The sequence below is a fragment of the Nyctibius grandis genome, chromosome 9 (assembly GCF_013368605.1).
Source record: "Nyctibius grandis isolate bNycGra1 chromosome 9, bNycGra1.pri, whole genome shotgun sequence".
NCBI lineage: Eukaryota > Metazoa > Chordata > Aves > Nyctibiiformes > Nyctibiidae > Nyctibius > Nyctibius grandis.
Window position 1 is genome coordinate 36,815,755 of NC_090666.1, and position 12,283 is coordinate 36,828,037.

At 41.3% G+C, this 12,283-nt stretch overlaps 1 protein-coding gene across 1 annotated transcript; it reads right to left on the reverse strand.

Moving 5' to 3' along the window:
• Window positions 1-2,092: 2,092 nt before the first annotated feature.
• CXCR4 (C-X-C motif chemokine receptor 4) lies at window positions 2,093-5,410 on the reverse strand. The gene is made up of 2 exons (XM_068407996.1): window positions 5,310-5,410; window positions 2,093-3,640 (listed from the first exon to the last, which is right to left on the reverse strand). The coding sequence occupies exons 1-2, from the start codon at window positions 5,346-5,348 to the stop codon at window positions 2,579-2,581; spliced, it is 1,101 nt and encodes a 366-aa protein (XP_068264097.1). The 5' UTR covers window positions 5,349-5,410; the 3' UTR covers window positions 2,093-2,578.
• Window positions 5,411-12,283: the final 6,873 nt, after the last annotated feature.

The following is a 12,283-nucleotide window of genomic DNA, read 5'->3' on the forward strand; positions in this document are numbered from 1 at the left end:
AACCCCAATGATCTTGCAACCCCTTTTCAAGACATCCTTCTATCCATAGTTTCACTAATTCTACTGAAAACAATGGCAGTTTTATAAAACTAATGTAGGTCTCATCCCTCTGGGGCATGGGTTATGTTTTAATTTTGCTAATTTATTTTCTACACAAATGCTTTCTGTTGTTTGTTTAAAGTGTCCTTTTAGTGGTCTTTGGCAGTAACACGGACTGCTGAGTTTATTCTGTCTTGAACCCTCTTCCCTGCTAACTCTCTGCTTGAGGTAACAGTTGGCTGACTGTGAAGTACAACGGGAATAATCTAAGTTAATGCTAGAGGGCTCTAAACATTTCCTCAACAAATAAGCAGCAGTGTGTTGATAGCCAATAAGTATTTTATAAGTGCAATTAAGTCACAGTGATTGATTGGGCTGGGGTGGAAATCAGAATCATTTAGAACAACAAATTCTTCACGGGAAAACCCTCACTAAATTAAGAAAACATGCAAAGGAACAACAAAAATAAACCTTTTAAGGAGTTACCACGTTTTCCTCATTTCTCAACTCTGCTAACAAGGAACAACTTGATGAAAGTGAGACCTTTTGTTCCTTGAGGATGCATCTTTTTTTCTTGTTAATGTACATTATGTTGAGTGAAGATATACATTAGACTTGAACTGATCTAAGTGTAGTTGCTAAAAGGGGTGACCTGCTTCCTCTTCCTTTTATCTCACTTTTCCCTCTCTGGGCCTGCCTCCAGGTTACAGTCTTGCACTCTTGTTCTTGTTGGATTCCTCATTGAGCTCATTCAATTCACTACATTGCTGGAAAATTGGGGGTTTTCCCTGCCAGGTTAGTTTTATGCTGGTTCAGCAAACTGAATCTGCTCAACATAGAATTGGATGACTACTAGCATCATTGCAAAGGAAAAAGTGTGCAGGATGCAGCCAAAGTTGCAGACTGGAGAGGAGGAGGGAAGTTTAAAACAGAAAGTCTTGTATTTGTGAAAATATCTAAAATGAAACATGCAATTTAATGTAGAGTTTAACATAGTGGTATATGCTCCACAAAATCACAAGGGTGCAGTGATTGTGAAAACATTCTTTCTGGGTAATATAATTGAAATAGCCATGCTGATTTTTTCAGTTCTGTGTGACTAGTAGGTATTTATTTTTTTGCTTTTTTTGACTTCCAAGCTGTTAATTATTTATAGATCAGTAACAGTTGTGTTTGTTTTTTTAATGTAGGAACATACTAATATTCTCAAAAGCTCGGTCCTCTTGGGTTTTCATTACTTTTGAATGCACTCTACTAACATGAAGATATGACTAAGATAAATAAGATTTCAACATTAATTACTGGAAATCCTATAGTCTGGCTGGTTACTACTAAAAAGAATATTTTTTAAAAGAATCCATTCTGGATTTTTAAAAAGAATGTTAAGAAGATTATAGTATATTATCTTAAGAAAATCTGGATGTAGACAGGGTAGGGAAAGCTCCATAGAGAAAACCCACTTATCTTCCACAGAGGAGATGCACCAATAACTTTATTTCTAGTCCAAATGCAATGTCAAATAGCAAAATGGCTTTGATTCAACTACTTTTGATTACTATTACCATGAGAAACTAAATTTAGAAGAACAGCAAAAGGCAGAAGTAATGTAGGATTGACTTTATATGCATGGCATAAAGATTAGTCACATGCAGTAATCTTAGTTTGACTCCTAGGAGGCTGTAAACTTTAGCAATTGCTTAAATAGATTGATTTTCATTTGGAGATATTTTGACCTCAAAAGTTCTTTGATTAAAGTGATAGTTTAAGTCATTCTAAAGATAATGTTAACTGCAGTAAATGTATTCTGGTGAAAAAAACAAATGACTTTTAGAACTCACAGGTGTCAACTGAATAATCAGCATGTACTGAAACTCATTTTCCTGCTTTTCATACAAGAGCCTGGCAATTTTCAAACAAATTATTGTGCATTGAGAACTGTAAATAAAAGCACTGAGAAAAACATTTAACCAGAAATGAAAATACCACTCAAAATAACTTTTTGTCATAGACTTTTATTTACCTTGAACAGACAATTTTGCAAACCATCAATTACTGAGAATCGGGAAAAAAACCCTAGCATATAACAGAGGAGGCTTTGGTTATAAGTGCCATTTCTACAGCAGAGTTAAGCTATTGTAAACCAAACATCTTGTAGTAAGGTAAAAAACTCCAGTCAAAATTTTTAGGAATTTAACAGCAACACTGAAAACATTTACATATAAACAACAGAGAAATATTTTCTAAACTTTTAACAGTCACTTGCTACAACCAAGAAGTGTTTAGTTCACACATCTATACATACAGACAAGCACTAAAACTTTTGTGAACTAACCACTTGTCCACAGGACCTGCCTAGACAGTTTGTCATCAATACGAAAGTTTTTTTATATAAATAAGTCAATTAAACTTCACAGAGACTAAAAGAAACAATATAAAATTCCAACTGTAAATAAATCTGTACATTATGGTCAGTCTTGTTTTTCTGAAATCTTGCGAAACTTCAGAGTGTCTGTTTATAAAACGATGGCAAGGAGCAGCGTTAGCTGGAATGGAAACTTGAAGACTCGGACTCTGTAGAAACAGAAGAATGTCCCCCACGTTTGCTTTTTGAAAGAATCTTGAGGCTTGATCCTCTGCTAACTGATGTCAAGGCATTTTGTGCTGATGTTTTGAATTTGGCACCCAGGAAGGCATACAGAATTGGATTCAGGCAACAGTGGAAGAATGCCAGGGCTTCGGTTATGGAGATCCATTTATGCACTATCGTCTCCAAGCTGCAACGATGTCTGATGACTCCTAGCAAGATGAATGTGTCGATGCTGATGCCGATATAATACGGCAGCCAGCAGGCAAAGAAGGCGAGGATGAGGATAACCGTTGTCTTCAAGGCTTTGCGCTTCTGGTGGCCTTTTGAATGTGACAGCTTAGATATTATAATACAGTAGCACGTCAGGATTATCAGACCAGGCAAGACAAGTCCTACCAAGATATGCTGAAATCTGAAAGAAATCAGCCAGTTTTCATGAGGGTACATGCGATCACATAGATACTTCCCTTCTACTTCACTAGTACTGGCAAAAATTATATCAGGCACTGTCAAAAGCACAGCTGGGAGCCACACGCCTACATACACCACCTTCTCAGCCAACAGCTTTCGTGGTCGCTGGCTGTTGGTAGCATGGACTATTGCCAGGTAACGATCTAAACTTATAAAGGCCAAAATCAAGACACTGCTATAGAGGTTGACTGTGTAAATGACATGAACTGCCTTACATAGAACATTCCCGAAGTACCAGCTTATGGCCGCATCCACAGACCAGAATGGCAAGGTGATGACGAAAAGGAGGTCAGCCACAGAGAGGTGCAGCCTGTATTTATCAGTCATGCTTCTTTGTTTCTTCTGGTAGCCCATAACTATGATAACCAATCCATTGCCGATTATTCCTGTTAGGAAGATGATGGAGTAGATTGTTGGCAAGAAGATCCGGTTGAAATCGGCATTCTCATGCTGAAAGCATGGCTCTCCGTAGTCTCCATAGTCACCTGAACCAATCTCATCCGTTCCATTATCAGAAAATTCAATGATCAACCCAGAGGACAGCTAAAAAAAAAAAAAAAAAAGAAAAAAAAATTAGATGTTAGCTCCTCTGCAAAAGCTCACTCTATATGACAGTATGTTAAGAGTTGCCTGAACAGTCGCCATCATCATGAACAGGCAAACTTTTTGAAAAACAGATGGAAAAATACAATTTTAAAATATATATATATAAAATATATAAGAACTAATTAAAAAACTTTGTTTGTCTTTCTCTAAGGAGTAAGATCTTGTAACCAGGGATGAAAGGAAAAAGAAAGATAATGGCCACTCCCAGAAATACCGTTGGTTCTGGACACTTCAGTGCTCTGATCAGATGCCTACTACAAGTAGAAGAGCCCAGAAGTGCTGGATGCGAGAGGATGGTCTGCACAGAGTATTACCCATGGCATTTAAGTCTTACAACAGAGAGCTATAAAAAGAAAATTACACTTAGGCAGAAATTCTGCTGCTCCAAAGTCCCTTCTCATTAAGAGGATGGGGTCAAGAAGAAATAGAGAAGGTACCCTTGGCTGATGTAATAAAGGATAAATAATAGCAACAATTCCCTGCTGAGAACCAATTGACAGCTCCACACGCAGAGACAAGGGGAAAAAAACAAAACCCATGAAGAAAAGAAAGAGAGAGGTGACCTTAAGCAGGGGAACTCAAACCCCATGGAGGGTCATCCCGACCAGCCACGTTCCCCTCCCTTTGTTCCCCACCCTTTGCGGTTGCGGGGCAGGCGGTGCAGTGGCGGTGCTGGGCTGTAGCCAGGCTGCTGAAGTAAGTACAGCAGTGGAAAAAGGAAGCGAAATTCTGGTGAGGGCATGAAAGCACATCAGGAAACCACCAACGGTTTTGGCCACCACGCTGCAGAGCAGCGCAGGCGGGCGAGTGCCACCTGGCTATGTACAATCCCTCAGGTTCTGAGATTTTAGTTTTCATGCCCTCTGTACCGGGAACCCCCGGCCCCGGCGCGGGATGGCCCCGGGACCCCGCAGCGCCTCACGCACGGACGCACCAGCTCCACGCGGGTGTTCGCTGCGGGTATAAGTTGTCACTTGCCAGAGATCTCCGCTTCGGTCCTAACTGCTCTCAAGATCCCGTGGCAGAAGAGCGGCCCCTGGAAGGTCGGGACGCTGCCGCCGCTCCCCGCCGTGCGCGGCGGCCCCCGCGCTCCGGCACACCGGCAGCCCGAGGTTAGGGCGGGCACCGGGGCAGGGGGGATGCCATTCCCTGGAGTCAGATCACTCCAAACTTCCTCGCTTATTTCCCCCCTCATCATTCCCGCGGCTCTAACTGCTCTACCGGCCTTTTTCAGCCCACAAAGGCGCCACATGTCACTGCAACTGACGGCCGGACAGCAAAGCCCGAGGAAAGAAGCGGGGGTCCAGCAGTGGCTGCAAGGCTGCAGCAAGGTCCGAAGCGCTGCAGCCACACGCAGCAGCGTGCCCAGAGCTCGGGGTCGAGCCCCACAGACCCTGGCTGTTGGGCGGGCTGGGAAGCAGGAGGCGGCGCGGCGCCCGGCTCCGCGCCCCCCGCCTCGCCGCCGGCCCCGCTCCCGGCGCGGCTCGGGGCCGTCCCCGCACTCCCCGCCGACGGCACCTTTGTTTGCAAACAGCGCGCACATGGGCGAGCGCGGCGGGGAGCCAGCGCTGTCGTCCCGCCGGCCGGCTCCGCTCCCGGCACTTACATCCAGGCTGTCGAGGCTGTTGTCCATGCTCTGAGCCATGGAACGGCTCTGGGCTCTCGAGTTGTTGTCGTTGCCGCCGCGCGTCTCCGAGCGCCGTCACTCGCAGCCGCACCAAACGCACGCCCCGGCTCTTCTGGCGGGACGCGGCTCTTATAAGTTCCCCGTCTGCCCCCGCCCGCCCCCGGGGGCAGCCCGCGCCTGGCTCCTCCCCGGCGGCTGTCACCGCGGTCCCGGGCTCCGGGCGCCCGCCTCGCACCGCCCTTTGTCTGCAGCGCCGGGGCATGGGAACTGCACTTGGCCCAAGCGCCCGCCGGGGCGGTGCTCCTCACTGGGGCATTTGCCACCCCCTGATTGATGTGTTCATGCAAGAGGGTTTTTGAATTTCCCCTCAAGAAGATTGTTTGAAGTGTGTTGTCAGGTCCCGTGTTGCCATGGGTACCACAGGCGAGCTCCGGGTGAAGTCTAGGGATCGTGATGGAGGAGGAAAAGGTCAAGATATAGTCAGCTCAGTCCCCAGGGTTGTCTCACATCCCTGCTCAGGAGAATGTTTTGGGAGAGGCAGGAAGTGAGGGAATGGTCCTCACTGAGGGGTGAGAGGTTCTGCAGACCTTTCAGGGGCTGCGAGGTGAGTGGGCTGCAGGTTGTCCGCTGAGCTCCTCTGGCGTCAATGGTTTTGGGTGAGAAGTCTGATGAGGAGCTGCAGGTGCTTCGTCAGCATGTCTGAGATATGATGGTGGTTCATTGTTCCAAAAAGGTTTGGAACATTACAAGAAATGTGTTAAGGAAACAATAGAAATCAGGAAGAAAATAAAACGCTGTCAAAATAATGGTGCTGACAAACTCATTTAAAACCGTGGATTTGCATGCTCCATGTCTTGTCATCTAAAAATAGCAAACAGTGAGCTCTTTGTTTGCCCACTAATATCAGGAACGCTGCTTGTCTTTCTTCTTAATCTCAAGCTTGGTAGATTAGTTTTTTAAATGTCAAGGGTGAATATCTTTAGTAATGATCTGTTTCCAGTACCTGGATAATCTAAAAAAAAAAAAAAAAAGAGAAAAACCTGAGATTACATATGTAGGACAAACACAGCAATCATAAAATAGGTTTGCAAGGGAAAACTAACCCAAATATAAAGAAAAATAAAATAGACTCATGGATTTCCTTTACAGTTGTCTTTGGGGTCTCAGTACTGTTGATACTCAGGCAGGTAAACTAATTTGCAGAAAAGATTTTGATTAGAATAGTGTGTCGTTTCCCCCCATCCCCCAATTTCACAACTCACACCTTAATGAGTAACTATATCAGGAATAATTGATTCAGTTATACAGATTTACTCTTTACAGTTGGAATTTGGAGTGGAAAGAAGAAGAATGTAGAAGGGCATTCTTTACGTAATAACAATAGGCTCAAATTACCCTGGCAGCCTCAAGAGATGGCTAAAATGAAAGTCTGACAAAAGTTTTATTCTTAAATGCCCCTATTACCAGTTTACACGCTGCGAGTTAGCCACTAGTTTTAGATGCAAGATTATTTCCAGGTATTTGACAAGAGTCACTCTCTTACTCTTCCCCTAAAAGCTGTAGAACTCCTCCTCATGCACTACAGTGCATATGATTCTGGTTATGATTAATAACACTGATTATCTTTCTTTGTGTTAAAAACATGGTATGTAAGGTGTGACCTATAATGGGATTATGTACTTTAACAACATCCTAATTTAATAGTAATTCATATTTTGTTAGCAGGTCTGGAATATCACATAGTTGCATTAAAAGCAAACTTTAATTGATTATAACCCAAGAATTAGCAGTCTTCAGCAAACTCAATATCTATTTTGAGTTTATATCCAGAAAAATTTGAAAGGGATACCATGCTAGAATTCTATAGAAACAAAAATCTTCTACTGAATCTCCTTTTTTATATAATAATCCTAGCCTTACATTACCATAATTCTACTCTGCTGAACTTCTTTATAAACAAGTGTAACAAAATTATAATTATTGCTATTCATTCCTTATATTCTATAGAACCTGTGATGTGTTCACTACTTTCTAGACACACAAACAGGAAAATACATGCCCCAGGTAATCTGCAGCCCAACGTTAGGTGACCAGGCAGATAAATGAGCAGATGAGGGATTTTTATATGGGGATGAGTAGGATCATGTCTATATAGTCATCTTTCCCTTTTTCACTTATGGAGGGTGCCCAGCTCATGGCACCAGGAACTGCTGTGCAGTTTTCAGTGAGGGTATGCTGCTTGAAAGGCTCTCCAGCCTACTGAACTTGCAAACATGTGAACCAGATTTTCAGAAATATGCATATTGAACAGGTGCTAAAAAACTAATCAAGACATGGAGCTGCATATAGAGGAGATGAGCTTTTAGGAAAAATTAGATACTACCTTGCACGAAATTCATATGGGTGACAGATGTATTTTTATGGAGAACATATTCTCATCTCAGAGGGGCACAGAAGATTAAACACTGCTCCCTCTCTATGTATGCAGTGCAGGACATTAAAATATGCTTGTAGTGCAGGTGGCTTATGGCAATGGTTGCAGATGAGCAAAAAAATATATATAGGTACATGAACTCTAGAGCTATTTGACAAGTGTTGAGAGTTGGCTGGTTATTTATTGGGGTGGATAGCGTGGAGGGCATTGACATGTTGGGTATCGACGCACAGAACTACAAGTGTAATTACAGCCCAACTAGGCAAGTGTTACCACACCTCCATTTTACTGTGCAGATGGACCCGTAACAGCAAAGCGTGTTATGTGAAAATTGATTTCGTTAATTAATGGGATATGGGACAGTGACTCAGTTATTTGTGTTCATAGATAACATAAGAAATTCGGAACTGAGGAATGATCTAGTTCAGTGGATTAGCCCTGAAGCATGGTAGTGCTGAGTGGTGGGAAATTAGGGGATTGATACCGTATCTGATGAGATGTGTTTGGATGAAGGTCCTCTAAAACTATCATTCACACTGCTGTTTTGTTACCTACGATCTCTTTTGTTTCTCCTATCAGAAAATCCATGTGAAAACTTCCTTTGTCACAAGGAGCACCATCGAGGGCAAGTTAATGATTTCCAAAGTGATAAAAGAAGGGAGCTGTTTCTGCAGAGCATGTAATTCAGAGTTAGCTACAATCTTCTTAAGATGGAGCTAGCAAATAACAATTTCCAAGCTTATGTTTTGCTTTACATGTTTTTCTGGTCACAGAATTACTGTGAAAATAAGACCCTTCCTAACCCATGTAATACATATTTTTGTTACTGAAAACATGCCTCTGAGATTCAAAATCCTACGTGTTCTTACGCTGTTATGCTAACGATACAATTCCTCAGGTTGTGAATCATTAACCTATTTTTTTGTCTTCTAAAAAGAAACATAAGTGCTGGTCATGCAAGAGCAAAGTAGTTTCTGATAAACCTTTTTAATGGGAAAATACCCTTTTGATTCAGTATCCACAGAAGTAGAAAAATAAATTGCATTTTATTTAACTATGTTAAATGACTGACTTAATCTGAAGTCTTTACAAGTGTCTTTAACAAAGTAAACTTCTAGCTAATGGAAGTTTGATGACACAATTGTCTGTGGGTGACACCTAACACAACAGAGATATGATCCCTGGTTTATGTAATATATGAATACCACCATAGTGTATTAATTACAATGATGTATTGGGAAACTATTCCTTATTTTTTAGCATTGATGGAGCTATCCTTTCAGGACACATAGATGGTTGTGTCTTAAAAATACATAACCAGCAATATGGCTGAAATTACTGTACTATATAGTAGAGTGTGAATAATTTTCAAATATTCACTGATTTTGTCTGTATGTGTCAATTCCTGTACTGGGAGGCTTCTGAAAGTGGGGGGAGTGTCCTCTGAAAAAATAACAGAAAACATGCTCAGGATTTGCAAGACATTAGCTTTGAGTAGTGGATTTTTCTGTTCTAAAAAATACTCCAGGGAACTGATGTTGTGAACTTTCTTGCCACTAGAAGAAAAGTGGTTTCCTTGTAAAACCTGAATGTTTATTACCATAAACTGGATTGGCTTTGTGACAAATGGGTCTTCAAGTGGCCCAAAGTTGTATACATAGAGAGGAAAAGGATATACTCTGCCTCTTCCATCTGATCTTTCTGTTGAAGTGGGAAAGGTATCAATTTGTTAGAATGGTTACAAGCGGTTTGCTGGAGTTGGGTTTCAGCTAATGGCTTTCTTTGCTTTTGGTTCGCAAAGCTCCCTGTCTCCATTTCTTTCTGCCTGTGCCGCAGTGGAACAAGCCTACCAACTGTTACCCTGATCCTGGAAGCAGAGTGTCTGCCCACCTTATGGGCAGGGTGCCACCTAAATTTACTGATTTGAAAGCAGAAAGACAAAATAAAATCTGCAAAGGAGGAGGACATATCTTTCAATTGGTAGCGTGTTACAATTACCACAGGAATAAGTCCCTGTATGAAAGCAATGATACTTGAATATCAGAACAAAATTAAAGGAAAAGACTTACATCAGTATAAGGCAACAAAAATATTATCAACACTGGCATAAAAGATGGATTTCTTTATGGTTCCTTGCTTTTAACAAGGAGAATTTGTTTTGTTTCCTTTAAGTATTGCCACAAGGCCAAGATGTCTAAAGTCAGCACAGAAAAGTCAGCAGGAAAAAAAAAGTGCTGTCCTCTGAAAGGAATCATAGTCACTCTTGTGTTTTAATCCCACCTCCATCTGTGGCCTGCAGCAAATCACTTAACCCTTCTGACTGTGTTCACCCAACTGTAAAATGGGGATAACAGTACCTACTTACCTACCTCAGAGGAGAGTTGTAGGGATTAATTGGTTGATGTTTGCGAGGCACTTTGAAGAGAGAAAGTGCTTATTTTAGAGCCTGTTGAAATTATTGGTGACACTGATCAGCTAAAATTCAAAGGGGACCAAACTCATTAAGGTTCTGATCTTCTTCCTCCATTTGGCTACGTTTATGGGTTAGCAAATCTCACTGCATGAGGACAGTTTATTGTTTGTTTGGAAGCAGAGTAGACTAAAAAGATGCTTTGAACAACTTTGTTAATCCTTTTAACAAACATGTCTGTATTTGCATATCACTGAAGCTGAAGGTTTTGTCTTTGATGATTATATAGCAGAACACTTCTGGAGACATGTTGAAGTTTTTTTTTTTCCAGAATTGTGGTCAGATCAGAATTATGAAAACAAATCTACCTAATTATATCACAAGTAATTTCTTTACTACAACAAGGTAGGGTTTTGGCTTTCCTAGCATTCACATAGACTCCTGTTTAGCTCTGAGATGTGTTTCTTATATGTTCTTTTATGCTGTAAAATTTCGTTAGAAACTTGCTCGCAGTTCAGTTTGGATCGCTAAGGATAGGATTTGCTTCTGTGGACCCATGATAGCGCATGCTATCTTCCTGTCTTAAGAGCATATGGATAAAATTAGAAAATCTAGTTCGGGTATTCATGCATCCATGTATGCAGTTTCACAATTTCATGCATTGCTTCTCCTACTAGTGTAAACAGAACATAGCTACTTGGAGACTAATAGACTGAACAGGGCCCTAAGCAACCTGGTCGAGCTTCGAATCCAGAGGTTCCTTCCAACCTGAATTATTCTGTGGTCCTATTATAAATAGGTCCATCAGACCATGTCCTCATACCTCTGCTACTAGCTGTGCCCAAAGTTACCTGGATCAAAATACGTCCACTTACATTTGTGTACATTAAGCCTGTCTGCTCTACACAATGGAAATAGCATTTTGATGTTGTGTTTCCGCCCTGACAGTTTTGGATCAAGTTTTTTTTGAAATGGTGTCTGTGGAACTGAGTGCTTGGGATGTAGCAAAGTATGCTAGCATGTGCCATGTTCTCTTTGTCGTTTTCACACATTTCTTCTAATTCCTTTCTTTGGATGTAGTAGTAGGTATTGATTTTTCACATGTTGTGAGCTTCTGAGCTTGTGGAAATAATTTCTTTAGCTCATTTGCCCACTTGTTTTGTGTCTAAAAAGTGGCACTGAAAGCAGAGTAGGAGCAACAACTCTTCCTGTTTAGCTCAGTTTAGCAGTCTGAAGCTCACAAATGTTTTAGTTTTATTGCAACAGCTTTGAAGTCTGTACATATGGGTGCTGAACCTCAGCTTGGATACTTGTTCTTGAATCTGCATGCCAGGGATTGCTCCTATCTCTGCTTCCTCTCAAAACTGGTGACTGAATCTGTTGTTCAGCAAATAGGGAGGTCTCCCAAATTCAGTGATGTGCATTCCCATTGCTTCTTTCTTTAGGATCTCTCCTCCCGCTATTTCCCTGAAAATTCACTTTAGAATTCCAGACATTTTTTTACTGCTGGAAGCCAGGTTTGCCATATGCCATTGATATGGCCTTTTTTCTATCAGGAAGTTCAGGAGTAAGACTGGGTTTACATTTTTGAGTCACTGCTTCCTACTTAGGTAATATTGATAGCATCTACTCAGTAAGTGTCCATCAGTTTGATGTCTGTTGAAAACATGACCTAACATTTCTAAAACAACCAAAAAGTCTCCATTAAATGTTGCCAAATTTTCAGTGCTGCAGTCAAGCCCTGTATATACAGTGCTTGCTTAAATACCATGAATAAATACACATAATCAGCCTGATATATCCATTTATTTATAGTCAAATATAAGGATGTAGATAGAGAGCTGTAGGAATATTTATGGCAGGTATGTTCCTTTCTCTGTTCATTAATTGCTAGTGAAATGAGCATGGTATTACACACTTCTCATTTTAAGCTGATTGGTTATGAATAGTGGTTATGAATTTGTTCTTGCTGTTTTGAAAATTTGATAGGTAGGATTTGGGGCCTAATCTTTGTAAATAATCACTGAGCTCACATGGTATGATTTCTTCTCAGTCATTAGGTGACCAGCCTCTATGAAAGCAGGAGAGCTGCTTGAAGAAATGATTGGG

Bases quoted from the DNA above. Each gene is read 5' to 3' on its own strand.
- CXCR4 (XM_068407996.1), bottom strand. From the start codon at position 5,348: ATGGCTCAGAGCATGGACAACAGCCTCGACAGCCTGGAT. The intron at 3,641-5,309 runs GTAAGTGCCGGG...TTTTTTTTTTAG, and splicing joins ACAGCCTCGACAGCCTGGAT to CTGTCCTCTGGGTTGATCAT.